Source organism: Oncorhynchus tshawytscha, linkage group LG01 (genome assembly GCF_018296145.1).
Source record: "Oncorhynchus tshawytscha isolate Ot180627B linkage group LG01, Otsh_v2.0, whole genome shotgun sequence".
Lineage (NCBI taxonomy): Eukaryota > Metazoa > Chordata > Actinopteri > Salmoniformes > Salmonidae > Oncorhynchus > Oncorhynchus tshawytscha.
In genome coordinates, this window is record NC_056429.1 from 38,520,522 (window position 1) to 38,536,042 (window position 15,521).

Here is a 15,521-nt window from a genome sequence, read left to right on the forward strand (position 1 = left end):
TAATAAAGTAGCTTCTGTCCTCTTCATAGGTTTGGAACAAAGTGAAGAAGGGATATTGAGACTTTATAGGAGAAGAGGAGGAAGAGGAGTGTGAAAGGATGTAGGCATCACAAAAACCTGGAAGAGGAGGACATCATGGTTCCTCTCTATCTCTCTTATTCTAATCTAGGCCTTCTTTTACAGGCTGCATGGGGACAAATCTGGCATTACTGAAAGCAGTGACCCTACTACTCCACTCCCCTGTCTTTCCCTGCTCCTCTGTTTACATAGCCTGCGACCCGTGGTAGATTGAGTGACAGGTCTCCATTACTCCCTGCGGGGAGAGGAGTGGAAACATTACATGACCAAATAGTCCAGTCAGTCAATCACAGATAGGAGGCGAAGAACACAGCACATTAGACATGTATTTTTAAATTAAGTCCTCAACCTCCCCACATCCCTCACCAACCAGCTAGTAGCACACCCTGCTTAAATCAGGGACACGTATGATGCATTGTCCTCCTGCAAACCCAAAACACAACCTGTCACCCTGCCACTCCCTTCTGTTACAGTGTCACATTTAGATGGAGCAGTCAGCTCCAGATACATCCCAAAGGATTATGGGAGTATCTTTACCACTTTACAGAGACCTGGCCACGTTAATCAGAGCTAGGGTTGCAAAGCTACCGGTAATTTACTGGAATCTTCAGTAATTTTGGCAATTAACAGGAAATATATGGCAATCTATGGTAACTTTGTTTATTTACACTTGAATAACTTTTAAAAAATGTATTCATACAGTGCCTTCATAAAGTATTCACACCCCTTGACTTTTTACTGTGTTACAAAGTGGGATTAAAATCATGTCATTTTTCATCAACGATCAACAAAATACTCTGATGTCAGTGTAAGAAACTCTTAACATTCGTAAACAACTCATTAAAAATAAAACACTTCTTGTCATAGATTTAAGCAGATTTAAGTCAAAACTGTAACTCAGCCACTCAGGAACATTCACTGTCTTCATGGTAAGCAACTCCAGTGTAGATTTGGCCTAGTGTTTTAGGTTATTGTCCTGCTGAAAGGTGAATTAATCTCCCAGTGTCTGGTGGAAAGCAGACTGAACCAGGTTTTCCTCATGAATTTCGCCTGTTCTTAGCTCCATTCTGTTTCTTTTTATCCTGAAAAACTCCCCAGTCCTTCATGATTACAGGAATACCAATAACATGATGCAGCTCCACTATACTTGAAAATATGAGGAGTGGTGCTCAGTAATGTGTTGTATTAGATTTGCCCCAAACATAACACTTTGTATTCAGGACTAAAAGTTAATTGCTTTGACAGGTTTTTTGCTGTTTAAATTGAGTGCCTTGTTGCAAACAGGGTGCATGTTTTTATTCTGTACAGGCTTCCTTCTTTTCGCTTTGTCATTTAGGTTAGTATTGTGGCGCAACTACAATAGTGTTCATCCATCCTCAGGTTTCTTCGATCACAGCCATTAAACTGTGTAACTGTTTTAAAGTCACCATTTGCCTCATGGTGAAATCACTGGGCGGTTTCCTTCCTCTCCGACAAATGAGTTAGGATAGACGGCAGTGCCTTTCTATTGACAGGGTGTATTGATACACCACCAAAAGAGTAATTAATAACTGCACCATGCTCAAAGGGATATTCAATGTCTACTTTTTTTCTTTACCCATCTACCAATAGGTGTCCTCCTTTACGAGGCATTGGAACCTCCCTGGTCTTTTGTATGCGTGTACAGAGGTGAGGTAGTCATTCAAAAATACGTATAAACACTATCATTGCACAGAGAGTGAGTCCATGCAACTTATTGTGTCTTGTTGACCATTTGGTTCAAGAGAAAATAGCCTAATTAATGGCTTTATTTTCAATTAACTCTAAAACTCTTCCACCTATAGATTTTTCCCCCCACATCTGCCACCAGTTTGACGCCAAAACATAGACAACATATTTATCAATCAATCAAATGTAGTTATAAAGCCCTTCTTACATCAGCTGATGTCAAAGTGCTGTACAGAAAAGCAGCCGAAAATCCCAAACAGCAAGCAATACAGGTGTAGAAGCACAGTGGCTCGAAAAGGCCAGAACCTAAGAAGAAACCTAGAGAGGAACCAGGCTATGAGGGGTGGCCAGTTCTCTTCTGGCTGTGCCGGGTGGAGATTATAACAGAACATGGCCAAGATGTTCAAATGTTCATAGATGACCAGCAGGGTCAAATAATAATAAATCGCAGTGGTTGTAGAGGGTGCAACAGGTCAGCACCTCAGGAGTAAATGTCAGTTGGCTTTTCATAGCCGATCATTCAGAGTATCTCTACCGCTCCTGCTGTCTCTAGAGAGTTGAAAACAGGTCTGGGAAACAGGTCAGGGTTCCATAGCCGCAGAACAGTTGAAACTGGAGCAGCAGCACGACCAGGTGGACTGGGGACAGCAAGGAATCATCACAAGGCTTGACACACACATATATATCTATATCATGCTAAAACCCTCATATTTACAATCATGTTTTACAGCTTTGTAATTCTGTTTTAATAACTGCATAAATTATACATGTGATAAGGTCTCAGAGGGCCAGAAATCATTACAGACAACTGTGATAATCTGAAGCACCCAAAAAGGTCAGCACATGGTGTCACTGAGAGACGGAATTTTGCTGTTGTCCCATTGGCCGAGCTGTTTGCAATCCATCCGTCAAGCCTTGTGTTGTGTCACTCACTCTCACAAAGGTTCAGGGAGAATGTTCCCTCAGAACACATTGTTTTGGAAGGAATGTCACAAAGACTATGGTCTTGTAAACGTTGGAGATGTAGGCTGAGGGAAAACCAAACACCCCCCTCCCCGCCAAAGGAAAGTGTTAAACAAATATGAGATTCGAAGTAGCCACCCTTTGCCTTGACAGCTTTGCACACTCTTGGCATTCTCTCAACCAGCTTCATGAGATAGTCCAATCGACTGCACTTCAATTAACAGGTGTGCCTTGTTAAAAGTTAATTTGTGGACTTTCTTCCCTTCTTAATGCGTTTAAGCCAATAAGTTGTGTTGTGACAAATTATGGGAGTATACAGAAGAGTGCCCTATTTGGTAAAAGACCAAGTCCATATTAAGGCAAGAACAGCTCGAATAAGCAAGTAGAAATGACAGTCCATCATTACTTTAACCTCTTGATCCTACTTGAGACGCAGACGTCCCAACTAGAGCTCTGGAAATGCAAATGCGCTACGCTAAACGCTAATAGTATTAGTTAAAACACAAACGTTCATTAAAATACACATGCTTGGTATTGAAATAAAGCTACACTCGTTGTGAATCCAGGCACCGAGTCAGATTTTTTAAAAAGCTTTTCGGCGAAAGCATGAGAAGCTATTATCTGATAGCATGTAACACCCCAAAAGACCCGTAGGGGATGTAAACAAAAGAATTAGCATAGTCGGCGCTACACAAACCGCACAATAAAATATAAAACATTCATTACCTTTGACCATCTTCTTTCTTGGCACTCCTTGATGTCCCATAATCAATACTGGGTCTTTTTTTGGATTAAATCGGTCCATATATAGCCTAGGTATCGATCTATGAAGACTGTGTGATAAACGGAAAAAAAATAGCGTTTCATAACGTAACGTCATTTTTTAAAAGTTAAAAAGTCGATGATAAACTTTCACAAAACACTTCGAAATACCTTTCTAATGCAACTGTAGGTATTACTACACGTTAATAAGCTATAAAAATCATCAGGAGGCGATGTAAATTCGATAGCTGGTCGTGTGGAAAAAATGTCCGGAAAAACACAGAGACGATGCATCAAGTTGGTGGTCGGAGGGAATCGGTTCCCTTTGGTCGGATCTACCAAGAATCAAATCAGAATCAAATGAGAAGACTCTATACATCCTGTGGAAGCTGTAGGTACTGCAACCTCGGCCTCATTTAATACGGTTCACCTTTAACAATGGGTTGAAGTGGCGCATGGATATTTTTTTCCATCTCCAGTGATCAGATTTTCCTGCGCTTTTCGATGAAACAGACGTTCTGTTATAGTCACAGCCGTGATTTAAACAGTTTTAGAAACGTCTGAGTGTTTTCTATCCACACATACTAATCATATGCATATACTATATTCCTGGCATGAGTAGCAGGACGCCAAAATGTTGCGCGATTTTTAACAGAATTTTCGAAAAAGTACTTAAGAGGTTTTAAGACATGGTCAGTCACTCTGGAAAATTTTTATACATTTGAAAGTTTCTTCAAGTGCAGTCGCAAAACATATCAAGTGCTATAATGAAACTGGATCTCATGAAGACCGCCACAGGAAAGGAAGACCCAGAGTTACCTCTGCTGCAGAAGATAAGTTCATTAGAGTTACCAGCCTCAGAAATTACAGCCCAAATAAATGCTTCAGAGTTCAAGTAGCATCAACTGTTCAGAGGAGACTGCGTGAATCAGGCTTTCATGGTCAAATTGCTGTAAAGAAACCACTACTAAACGACACCAATAATAATAATAATAAGAAAATGATTGACAATAAATGCAAATGGAATAGACAACAGGTGGAAATTATAGGCAATTAGCAAGACACCCACAATAAAGGAGTGGTTCTGCAGGTGGTGACCACAGACCAGTTCCTATGCTTCCTGGCTGATGTTTCGTCACTTTTGAATGCTGGCGGTGCTTTCACTCTAGTGGTAGCATGAGACTGAGTCTCCAACCCACACAAGTGGCTCAGGTAGTGCAGCTCATCCAGGATGGCACATCAATGCGAGCTGTGGCAAGAAGGTTTGCTGTGTCTGTCAGCGTAGTGTCCAGAGCATGGAGGCGCTACCAGGAGACAGGCCAGTACATCAGAAGATGTGGAGGAGGCCGTAGGAGGGCAACAACCCAGTAGCAGGACCGCTACCTCCGCATTTGTGCAAGGAGGAGCAGGAGGAGCACTGCCAGAGCCCTGCAAAATGATCTCCAGCAGGCCACAAATGTGCATGTGTCTGCTCAAACGGTCAGAATCAGACTCCATGAGGGTGGTATGAGGGCCCGACGTCCACAGGTGGGGGTTGAGCTTACAGCCCAACACTGTGCAGGACGTTTGGCATTTGCCAGAGAACACCAAGATTGGCAAATTCGCCACTTGCGCCCTGTGCTCTTCACAGATGAAAGCAGGTTCACACTGAGCACATGTGACAGACGTGACAGAGTCTGGAGACGCCATGGAGAACGTTCTGCTGCCTGCAACATCCTCCAGCATGACCGGTTTGGCAGTGGGTCAGTCATCGTGTGGGGTGGCATTTCTTTGGGGGGCCGCACAGCCCTCCATGTGCTCACCAGAGGTAGCCTGACTGCCATTAGGTACCGAGATGAGATCCTCAGACCCCTTGTGAGAACATATGCTGGTGCGGTTGGCCCTGGGTTCCTCCTAATGCAAGACAATGCTAGACCTCATGTGGCTGGAGTGTGTCAGCAGTTCCTGCAAGAGGAAGGCATTGATGCTATGGATTGGCCCACCCATTCCCCAGACCTGAATCCAATTGAGCACATCTGGGACATCATGTCTTTCTCCATCCACCAACGCCACGTTGCACCACAGACTGTCCAGGAGTTGGCGGATGCTTTAGTCCAGGTCTGGGAGGAGATCCCTCAGGAGACCATCCGCCACCTCATCAGGAGCATGCCCAGGAGTTGTAGGGAGGTCATACAGGCACGTGGAGGCCACACACACTACTGAGCCTCATTTTGACTTGTTTTAAGGACATTACATCAAAGTTGGTTCAGCCTGTCGTGTGGTTTTCCACTTTAATTTTGAGTGTGACTCCAAATCCAGACCTCCATGGGTTGATAAATTTGATTTCCATTGATAATTTTTGCGTGATTTTTGTTGTCAGCACATTCAACTATGTAAAGAAAAAAGTATTTAATAAGAATATTTTATTCATTCAGATCTAGGATGTGTTATTTTAGTGTTCCCTTTATTTTTTTGAGCAGTGTATATTATCAAAATCTGTTTTTTGGCAGAAATGCCTTCTCGAACAAGTGAACTTTCATATGCCTTAACAAAAGTGTATGCCATCTGTAAATACGAATACAATTGTTAGATTATGAGCATAGTTGGTTTAGCCACAGAAAAAGGGAGCAACCTTCCCGCTAGCCATCATTGGCTGAGATAATAAGTGGGCTGGACATGCCGAGAGGTGAGTTTGAACAGATTGATCTGTGGTGTAGCATATTGTGTCTATAAAATGAGCTGCTCGTTATGCGTAGATAATCCTTTCTACTGCATTTTTTAAAAACATAACGTTAGCCATGGAGAACTGCAAATATGTTGGTACTGCTCTCAATAACATTTGCTGCCCTGAATTTATCAGGCACTATCGACAAAGGTCAGAGGGAAAAGTTGTGATGGACTACTTTCTGGAGGACGATCGTGCCATGCGGACTCTGACTGAAAATTAATCAGACGATGAGGAAATCCCTGATTTAGGTAGACATTTTTTTGTGGTTTGAACCTATTTGGTTAACTTTCGCTAGCTATGACAATCGGTTTGAATTGCAAGTTAAATCTTGCTGTTAGTTAGCCAGCTGAAGTTTGATGGCTGGCTTGCTAGCTAACATGGTTCATACACAATCTCAGAATGCCATTTCACATCTATTGTATAATAATGCTCAAATATTTGTATATGGAGTTTGTCTTTCAGCATCAGTAGAACACGCCTGACTCTCCTCTACCAGTCATACAAGGAGAATGGTCTAATGCCTCCCATCAAAAAGAGAGCTGGCCCAAGCAAGCACTGATTACAACTGAAGCATGAGGCCTTGTAGCAAGTGGTGAACTTCAACAACTACACAGAGGATAATGCAATTGCATTACCAGAGGTATGTGTAGTTGGGCTCTCTTCCTTCAGGAATCTGTGGAGAAAAGTGCTGCCCCACATCTCAAGCACTAAGCCCAGTACAGACCTGTGCTTGCAGTGCCAGAGGTTTAACTATCAGGTATTCAGATCTGCTAGAAACTGTTGAGTCAGCCAAGCTGAGGAAGCAAGAGCAGCATCTCCTGCTTGTTCAGAGTGAGTGGTCTGTCTACCAGAAGATGGTCGTTGACTGCAATACCACCTGTCAAGACCTGCAGACATCAGGATGCATTACAGCTATGATTTTGCCCAACAAGTAACATTTCCTCCTTTATACTGATTAATTGGAACTACCCATCCCGGATCCGGGAAAATTGTCATCAACTACACTAATTAGCATAGCGCAACGGCCAACTAATCTTACTAGAAAATATTAATATTCATGAAATCACAAGTGAAATATAGCGAAACACAGCTTAGCCTTTTGTTAATCACCCTGTCGTCTCAGATTTTGAAATTATGCTTTACAGCCAAAGCAAGACAAGTGTATCGATAGCCTAGCATAGCATTATGTTCAGCTAGCAGCAGGAAGCTTGGTCAAGAAAATCAGAAAAGCAATCAAATTAACCGTTTACCTTTGATCTTCGGATGTTTTCACTGACGAGACTCCCAGTTAGACAGCAAATTGTCCTTTTGTTCGATAAAGATTATTTTTATACCCAAAATACCTCAGTTTGTTTGTCACGTTATGTTGAGAAATCCACCGGAAATAGCGGTCACGAAAACGGCAATTTTTTTCTGCAAATTACATCCATAATATTGACAGAAACATGTCAAACGTTTTTTATAATCAATCCTCAAGGTCTTTTTCAAATATCTATTCGATAATATATCACCTGGGACAATTGGCTTTTCAGTATGAGTGAGAGGAAAAATGACTACCTCTGTCTTTTATGCAAGAATCACTGAGAGCCCTCAGCTGGCCACTTACGCAATGTAGTCATTTACGCTAATTCTTCAACATAAAGGTGTGAAACTACGTCAAAATGCTAATGATAAATGCATAGTCATCCAGCAAAGGCAGCAGCGCAATCATCAACTACATGCACCATTTCTTCACCAACTACGGAGTTTTTGGAAAGACGTGTGGACGTGAATTGTGATAACTGCAGTGGCCAAAACAATAACAAGTTTGTGCTCTGGTATTGTGTCTGAGTAAACATCATGTAATATTTATAAAATATTTTAATCTGGAAACTTTCTGTTCACCTGGAACTTTCACTTATTGTAGTCTACTACCACTTTTAGTCTTAATTATTACTACACTACTCACTGTTTAGCACATGACGTTACATTTGAATCCTTAAAAATATGGGTGGGGCTGGCTTAAGAGGGTGAGAACAATAGGTAGCCCTAGAATTCTAGAGAGCGTGTTCTTTACCTGTAGCTGTGGCTCTGCTGGAAATGGTTGGCCACTCTTGAGGTTTGCACGTGAGCAGCATCTGTCTTTGCAGATGTAGAGACGGCCCCATGCAACGCATGGCAATCCCCTGCTGACTCCGCTCTCCACCTCCGCAACCCATGCTCTCCCCCACACCCTCCAGGTTAGGGCTGCATCCCTCCAGGGCCCGCCTGACCCCAACCTCCTCTCCCCTGCTGGGCCTCCTCTGGGTCTGGGGGACGTGAGGATCCTGGGGCCGTGTTTGGACCATCAGCCTGACCTGGGGGGTGGGAGTGGGTCTGTGGCTGTGATGCAGCTCTGGTTCCTCATCCTCAGGGATGGGGTTGTACCAGATCTCCCCCTCATCGTCCGCATCATTCTCCTCAGTCGGTTCCACACACCTGGAACGAGGCGCCACACAGGCGTGGCCCATTCTAACGAGGGGCAGGTGTAGGTGGAATGGGTGGGATAAGGTTGGCCCGGGAGGGTTTAGGTTCTCTGGGGAGGGGCTAAGAGGGGGGAGTGGAGCTTTTCCGTGTCCATTGTATTCCTCTGCTCCCAGAAGGTACTGGGGTTCGTCCGTGGCGTGACGCGGCCTCCCAGAGCTCTGCTGGAGCCAGTTACGTTTCTTGGAGACGGTAATGGTGTTGAGCGGGGGTCTCCATAGCGACGTCTCGACAGCCTTGCCACCGTCCACATCAAGGCCGTTGGAGGAGTGGTCATTTTCTATCAGAGCTGCAGGAGAGAGAGAGAGAGACGTGTCAGACTGTAGAGCAGGAGAGACTGAGGCTGCATCTGAAATGGCATCCCAATGTCTGGTCAAAAGTAGTGCACTATGTAGAGAAAAGGGTGCCATTTTGGACGCATTCTAACACTAGTATCTCACGCGACCATCTGCTTACCTGTGCCTCTTCATACAGGAGCCCTAACACACGAAGAGATATCCAGGCAACTATCACTGTGGAAATTGTGGAGGCTGTTTTATAACCCTTATCACCACCTGTTGAATCATAGCCTCCCACTTGTTTCCTAAACCCAACATTTGATGAAATGATTCTATTTGCTTTGGGAGGATAACAATGTGTCTTTTCTCTTTCACACTCAACCACAACCACACTATTCGAAAACCAAACACGCCATCTCTCCTCACGGCTGTATTTCACTTCTGACAGTCAGAATGAAATGTGTGTTTTGTCAATATCCTCTTCTGTTCTATATTTTGACCAAACAAATGTTTTAATTACTACGCTATAGGCCCTGTACCGTACTGGCACATTTCGCTCCAATGACTTCCCATCTCGGAAATGTCTGCTTGGGGAATGTGCGAGCTCAAACCGAACAGGCGATCACAAAGAGAGACGGGAATAGAGTGAGAGCGCCTCAAAACACTCTACACTCCTCAAACAGAGCGGAAAGAAAATCAGAAAAAACCCTGCCGCCATGACAGCTGTGAAAATAGAAGAGCGAGGGATCAAGAGGAGGAGGGGATGGAGGGATGAGAATCATGGTTGGGGCAGTTGAAATATACTGAACAACTATATAAAACACAACAATTTCAAAGATTTTACCGAGTTACAGTTCATCTGTTGGTCACAGATACCCCCCCAAAAAAGAAAAGGTTGTGAATCAGAAAACTAGTCAGTATACCGGTGTGACCACCATTTGCCTCATGCAGCACAACACATCTCCTTTGCATAGAGTTGATCAAGCTGTTGATTGTGGCCTGTGGAATGATGTCCCACTCCTCGTCAATGGCTGTGCGAAGTTGCTAGATATTGGCAGGAACTGGCAGAGCACCCAAAAATGCTCAATGGGTGACATATCTGGTGAGTATGCAGGCCATGGAGGATCTGGGACATTTTCAACTTCCACTAATTGTGTACAGATCCTTGCGACATGGGGCCATGCATTATCATGCTAAAACATGAGGTGATGGCAGCGGATGAATGGCACAACAATGAGCCTCAGGATCTCTTCATGGTATCTCTGTGCATTATTGCCATCAATAAAATACAATTGTGTTTATTGTTCATAGATTATGCCTGCCAATACCATAACCCCATCGCCACCATGGGGCACTCAGTTCACATCGTTGACATCAGCAAACCGCTTGCCCACACGACACCATAAATGTGATCTGCGGTTGTGAGGCCAGATGGACGTACTGCCAAATCCTCAAAAACGACGTTGGAGGCGGCTTATGGTAGAGAAATTAACATTTAATTATCTGGCAATAGCTCTGGAGAACATTCCTGCAGTAAGCATGCCAATTGCCTCCTCAAAACTTGAGACATCTGTGGCATTGTATTGTGCGACAAACATTTGAGGGATATTTTATTGTCCCCAGCACAAGGTGTTCAATCAGCCGCTTGATATGCCACACCTGTCATGTGGATGGATTATCTTGGCAAAGGAGAAATGGTCACCAACAGGGATGTAGACAAGTTTGTGCACCAAATTTGAGAGAAATAAGCTTTGTGTGTATGAAACAATACTGGGATCCTTTATTTCAGCTCATGAAACATGGGACCAACACTTTACATGTTGCGTTATATTTTTGTTCAGTGTAAGTACAGCCAGTGGCAATACGAACATAAATAGGATCTGAAGAAAGGTGGCGATGTGGTGGCTTCAGACTTGATATTCCTCAAAGGGTTCAGAGAGTTACATCCCCATTCAACGCAACAAGAGAAGGGGTGTCTGTCTGTACAGCTCGCAGCTCTGTGTGTACAGTTTACCTAGCAGATAGTAAAAAGACTCTTACAAGTCGCAAAGTAATTAACCCTGCAAATCATGCAAAGATTGTCTGTCTGACAGGTCCTGTTTTTCTGCTGGGAGTGTTGACAAGCCATGGGCTGATGAGCAGATGCTGCCTGCTGGGAGAGAAAGAGAAAAACCGACCAGCTAGATCTGAGTGGGCTGGATCCTGCTGCTACGCACATGGCATGGCAGTCTTCTCCTCAGCTTAGATGAGCTCTCCACAGGACACGCTAATGACAAGTTCTCGTTTCCTTAAGGAAACAGATTTCATGTCAGCCAGTCTACAACCACCAAATAACAGACTGGCTGCCGAGAATATTTCACGTATAAAACAAAAATGACATGGAATTAGCCCTCCCGGGCCCTCCCGGGCTAACCGAGTTTGGGGTCACTTGATTCTGGCCATTTTGGGCCTGTAATCGAACCCACAAATGCTGATGCTCCAGATGCTCAACTAGTCTAATGAAGGCCAGCTTTATTGCTTCTTTAATCAGAACAGCAGTTTTTAGCTGTACTAACAATTGCAAAAGGGTTTTCTAATGATCAATTAGCCTTTTACAATTATAAAAACTTGTATTAGCTAACACAATGTGCCATTGGAACACGGGAGTGATGGTTGCTGATAATGGACCTCTGTACCTCTATGTAGATATTCCATAAAAAAATAAAAGCCGTTTCCAGCTACAATAGTCATTTACAACATTAACAAAATCTACACTGTATTTCTGATCAATTTTATGTTATGTTAGTGGAGAAAAAAATTGCTTCCCTTTCAAAAACAAGGACATTTCTAAGTGATCCCAAACTTTTGAACGGTAGTGTCGAGTCCAGGGTTGGGTGTTTGTGTGTGTGGACACGTCTGTGTCAGAATAAATTGCTCCATTTCTTTTTAACCTGTACAATCAGGAATTTAAGAAAACAGATATCACGTGGCCTGTAAAGTTGCGTAAATTGGCTAGCTATTCTGAGTTCTCTAGATTGAGACTAAGATGCTTTTGTGAGTATGTTTGTGTGCGTGCGTGGACTTCATGGTGAGAGACTCGAGCTCCATTGGGTTTCCTCTTCTCACATTGCAGACAGAGTTCAGTGTGTCAAATCGGAGGGCATGCTGTCCTGTCCTCTGGCAGTCTCTATGGGGGTGCCACAGGGTTCAAGCCTCGGGCCGACTCTTTTCTCTGTATATATCAATGATGTTGCTCTTGCTGCGTGCGATTCCCTGATCCACCTCTACGCAGACGACACCATTCTATATACTTCCGGCCCGTCCTTGGACACTGTGCTATCTAACCTCCAAACGAGCTTCAATGCCATACAACACTCCTTCCGTGGCCTCCAACTGCTCTTAAACGCTAGTAAAACCAAATGCATGCTTTTCAACCATTCGCTGCCTGCACCCGCACGCCTGACCAGCATCACCACCCTGGATGGTTCCGACCTTGAATATGTGGACATCTATAAGTACCTAGGTGTCTGGCTCGACTGTAAACTCTCCTTCCAGACTCATATCAAACATCTCCAATCGAAAATCAAGTCAAGAGTCGGCTTTCTATTCCGCAACAAAGCCTCCTTCACTAACGCCGCCAAACTCACCCTAGTAAAACTGCCTATCCTACCGATCCTCGAAATGCTAGGTAAAGCTTCGCCTTATCTCAGTTCACTGGTCACGATGGCAACACCCATCCGCCTTATCTCAGTTCACTGCGCTCCAGCAGGTGTATCTCACTGATCATCCCTAAAGCCAACACCTCATTTGGCCGCCTTTCGTTCCAGTTCTCTGCTGCCTGTGACTGGAACGAATTGCAAAAATCGCTGAAGTTGGAGACTTTTATCTCCCTCACCAACTTTAAACATCTGCTATCCGAGCAGCTAACCGATTGCTGCAGCTGTACATAGTCTATCGGTAAATAGCCCACCCATTTTTACCTACCTCATCCCCATACTGTTTTTATTTATTTACTTTTCTGCTCTTTTGCACACCAATATCTCTACCTGTACATGACCATCTGATCATTTATCACTCCAGTGTTAATCTGCAAAATTGTAATCATTCGCCTACCTCCTCATGCCTTTTGCACACAATGTATATAGACTCTCTTTTTTTCTACTGTGTTATTGACTTGTTAATTGTTTACTCCATGTGTAACTCTGTGTTGTCTGTTCACACTGCTATGCTTTATCTTGGCCAGGTCGCAGTTGCAAATGAGAACTTGTTCTCAACTAGCCTACCTGGTTAAATAAAGGTGAAATAAAAAAAAGAAAGAAAATCGACTGACTGCATTTGATTAACTCTTAAAAGAAAGCAACTGTTGACTTTGGAATAATTGCTGCCATCTACACTACCCAAATCCCTTCAACCGAGCCTTAAAGTGTGAAGTTCCTCTCACCATAACAGATGGTTTTTTGGAGTTATTGAATCATTTCATGCTTCCTGAGAAAAAAATATTCCTATGATTCTCAGTCCCCCTACTGAGGCCTACAAAAAAGGTGGTCGGCCCATGGGCCGACAGTTGCCCATCCCTGGTTTGAATAGAAGCCACTTCCTAATAGGGCTGACCCTATTTAGTCGATGGTAGATTGTTTGGTCAATAGGCTGCTGATTGACCGAGTTTTCTTTAGTCGAGCAGTAGCAAAAAATAAATAAATATATATATTATATATATCAGTCAAAAGTTTGGGAGACACCTACGCATTGCCAGATTTCTTTTATTTTTTACTATTTTCTACATTGTAGAATAATAGTGAAAACATGAAAACTATCTGTACATTTTTGGACAAACTGATCATAGCGAAAAAATAAAATATTTTTGCCATTCCCACTGCGTAAACACATTGAAAATAGGCTTACAATAACTCCTGATAAAGTTGGGTAGCTGATATTCAGTGCTTAAATAGCCATATTGATTAGTCACAGGAATGAAGACTAACAAAGCCAATGCAATGGCATATTTTACAAAAGGTGGACCTACCACATGGATGGGCTACACCCTAGTAAGCACGAGCAGAATTATTTTGGATGTCTTTTTTTTAATCCTGTCTGCACATTGTTTTTTGGTGTTTTACAAATGGTAGGCTTACCGCATACAAAAAAACTCAACTTCAGGCAATGACGTAGGCTACACCTTAGTAAGCATGGACCGACATCGATGCCTTTTAAACATAATTTTTGGTTTAAATTATGTATTTTAGACGTCTTGCTTACGGGGACTATTCTAGTTTTGCGGGGGCAACATTTTTTGGTCTCACCTATGGTGGCAGAATGGCAAAGATCAGCCCTGGCTATAGGTCAGGCACTATTGTGCCCTATTCAGACAGGATTTGTTTTTCTGGGGAGGTCGGGTAATGTAATTATGTGCACAAGCATAAAACAACACATCTGTCATTTTTGTCACATCCGAATCTACCACGTCAGTAATTTGATAAACACTTTGATGTTCTGTGGTGATCGCTGCAGCAGTGAGACAACGGGTGCTAGTCACAGTCACTCGCTATCTTTATTTTTTAAACACAGCACAGCAAGTCTGTGCCTGGCCCAGCACAATCAAATCAATTGCTGGTCAGACACCCTCAAGTCATTTGTGTGTCTTTAATTATGTGTGCTTAAAGCATCAGACAAACTCAGTGAATATAGTTGATTAAAACACATAGGATGTGTCAATATATGGAAAAATACAAGTCCAAAAATGTCGACCAATCAAATGAACAGACAGCCTTTCATAATACACTCTTATCTGCGTACAGGAACACACATACATTAAAGAGGTAACCACTTCAATTCAAAAAGTCTGACTCTGCACACTTCAAGGATACCAAAAATCTTAAAGTGCTTCGCCACATTTATATTTACTACAACTAAGCAAGAAGCACGCCAGGAATCTGTTTACAGTGAGCGAGCCAGCAGTGTGTTAGTATTAGCTCAGCTTAAGCTCATGTCCTCTTGGAAGGGATGGTGTGTTTACTTTAGCTTGTGCTAAAGTTTAGGGACTGGCCTGTTAGCTTTAGCAGGTGCTGAGTAAAGGAGATGGCCTGTTAGCTTTAGCTTGTGCTAAGTTTAGGGACTGGCCTGTTAGCTTTAGCTTGTGCTAAAGTTTAGGGACTGGCCTGTTAGCTTTAGCAGGTGCTGAGTAAAGGAGATGGCCTGTTAGCTTTAGCTTGTGCTAAGTTTAGGGACTGGCCTGTTAGCTTTAGCTTGTGCTAAGTTTAGGGACTGGCCTGTTAGCTTTAGCTTGTACTAAGTTTAGGGACTGGCCTGTTTACTTTAGCTTGTGCTAAAGTTTAGGGACTGGCCTGTTAGCTTTAGCAGGTGCTGAGTAAAGGAGATGTCCTGTTAGATTTAGCAGGTGCTGACTAAAGTTCCACGAAATGAGTGCATTTTGTGTCTCTGATATTTAAATGTTTTATATGAATAAAGACTTGCTAAAGTGTCAAAATTCAGACATGTCCCTTCTTTTTTGGCACGGTTACAGTCAACCAGTTACTTTATTAAGGAAC

The 15,521-nt window shown here is 43.1% G+C and overlaps 1 protein-coding gene across 4 annotated transcripts in view; it reads right to left on the bottom strand.

Moving 5' to 3' along the window:
* LOC112250445 (rho GTPase-activating protein SYDE2) overlaps positions 1-15,521 on the bottom strand; it is a 90,203-nt gene that overhangs the window by 55,252 nt on the left and 19,430 nt on the right. For all 4 annotated transcript variants that reach the window (XM_024420607.2, XM_024420599.2, XM_024420626.2 and 1 more), the window contains exon 2: positions 8,274-9,008. In XM_024420607.2, coding sequence (XP_024276375.1) covers positions 8,274-9,008 — 735 coding nt within the window. The remainder of the gene's footprint in view (positions 1-8,273; positions 9,009-15,521) is intronic.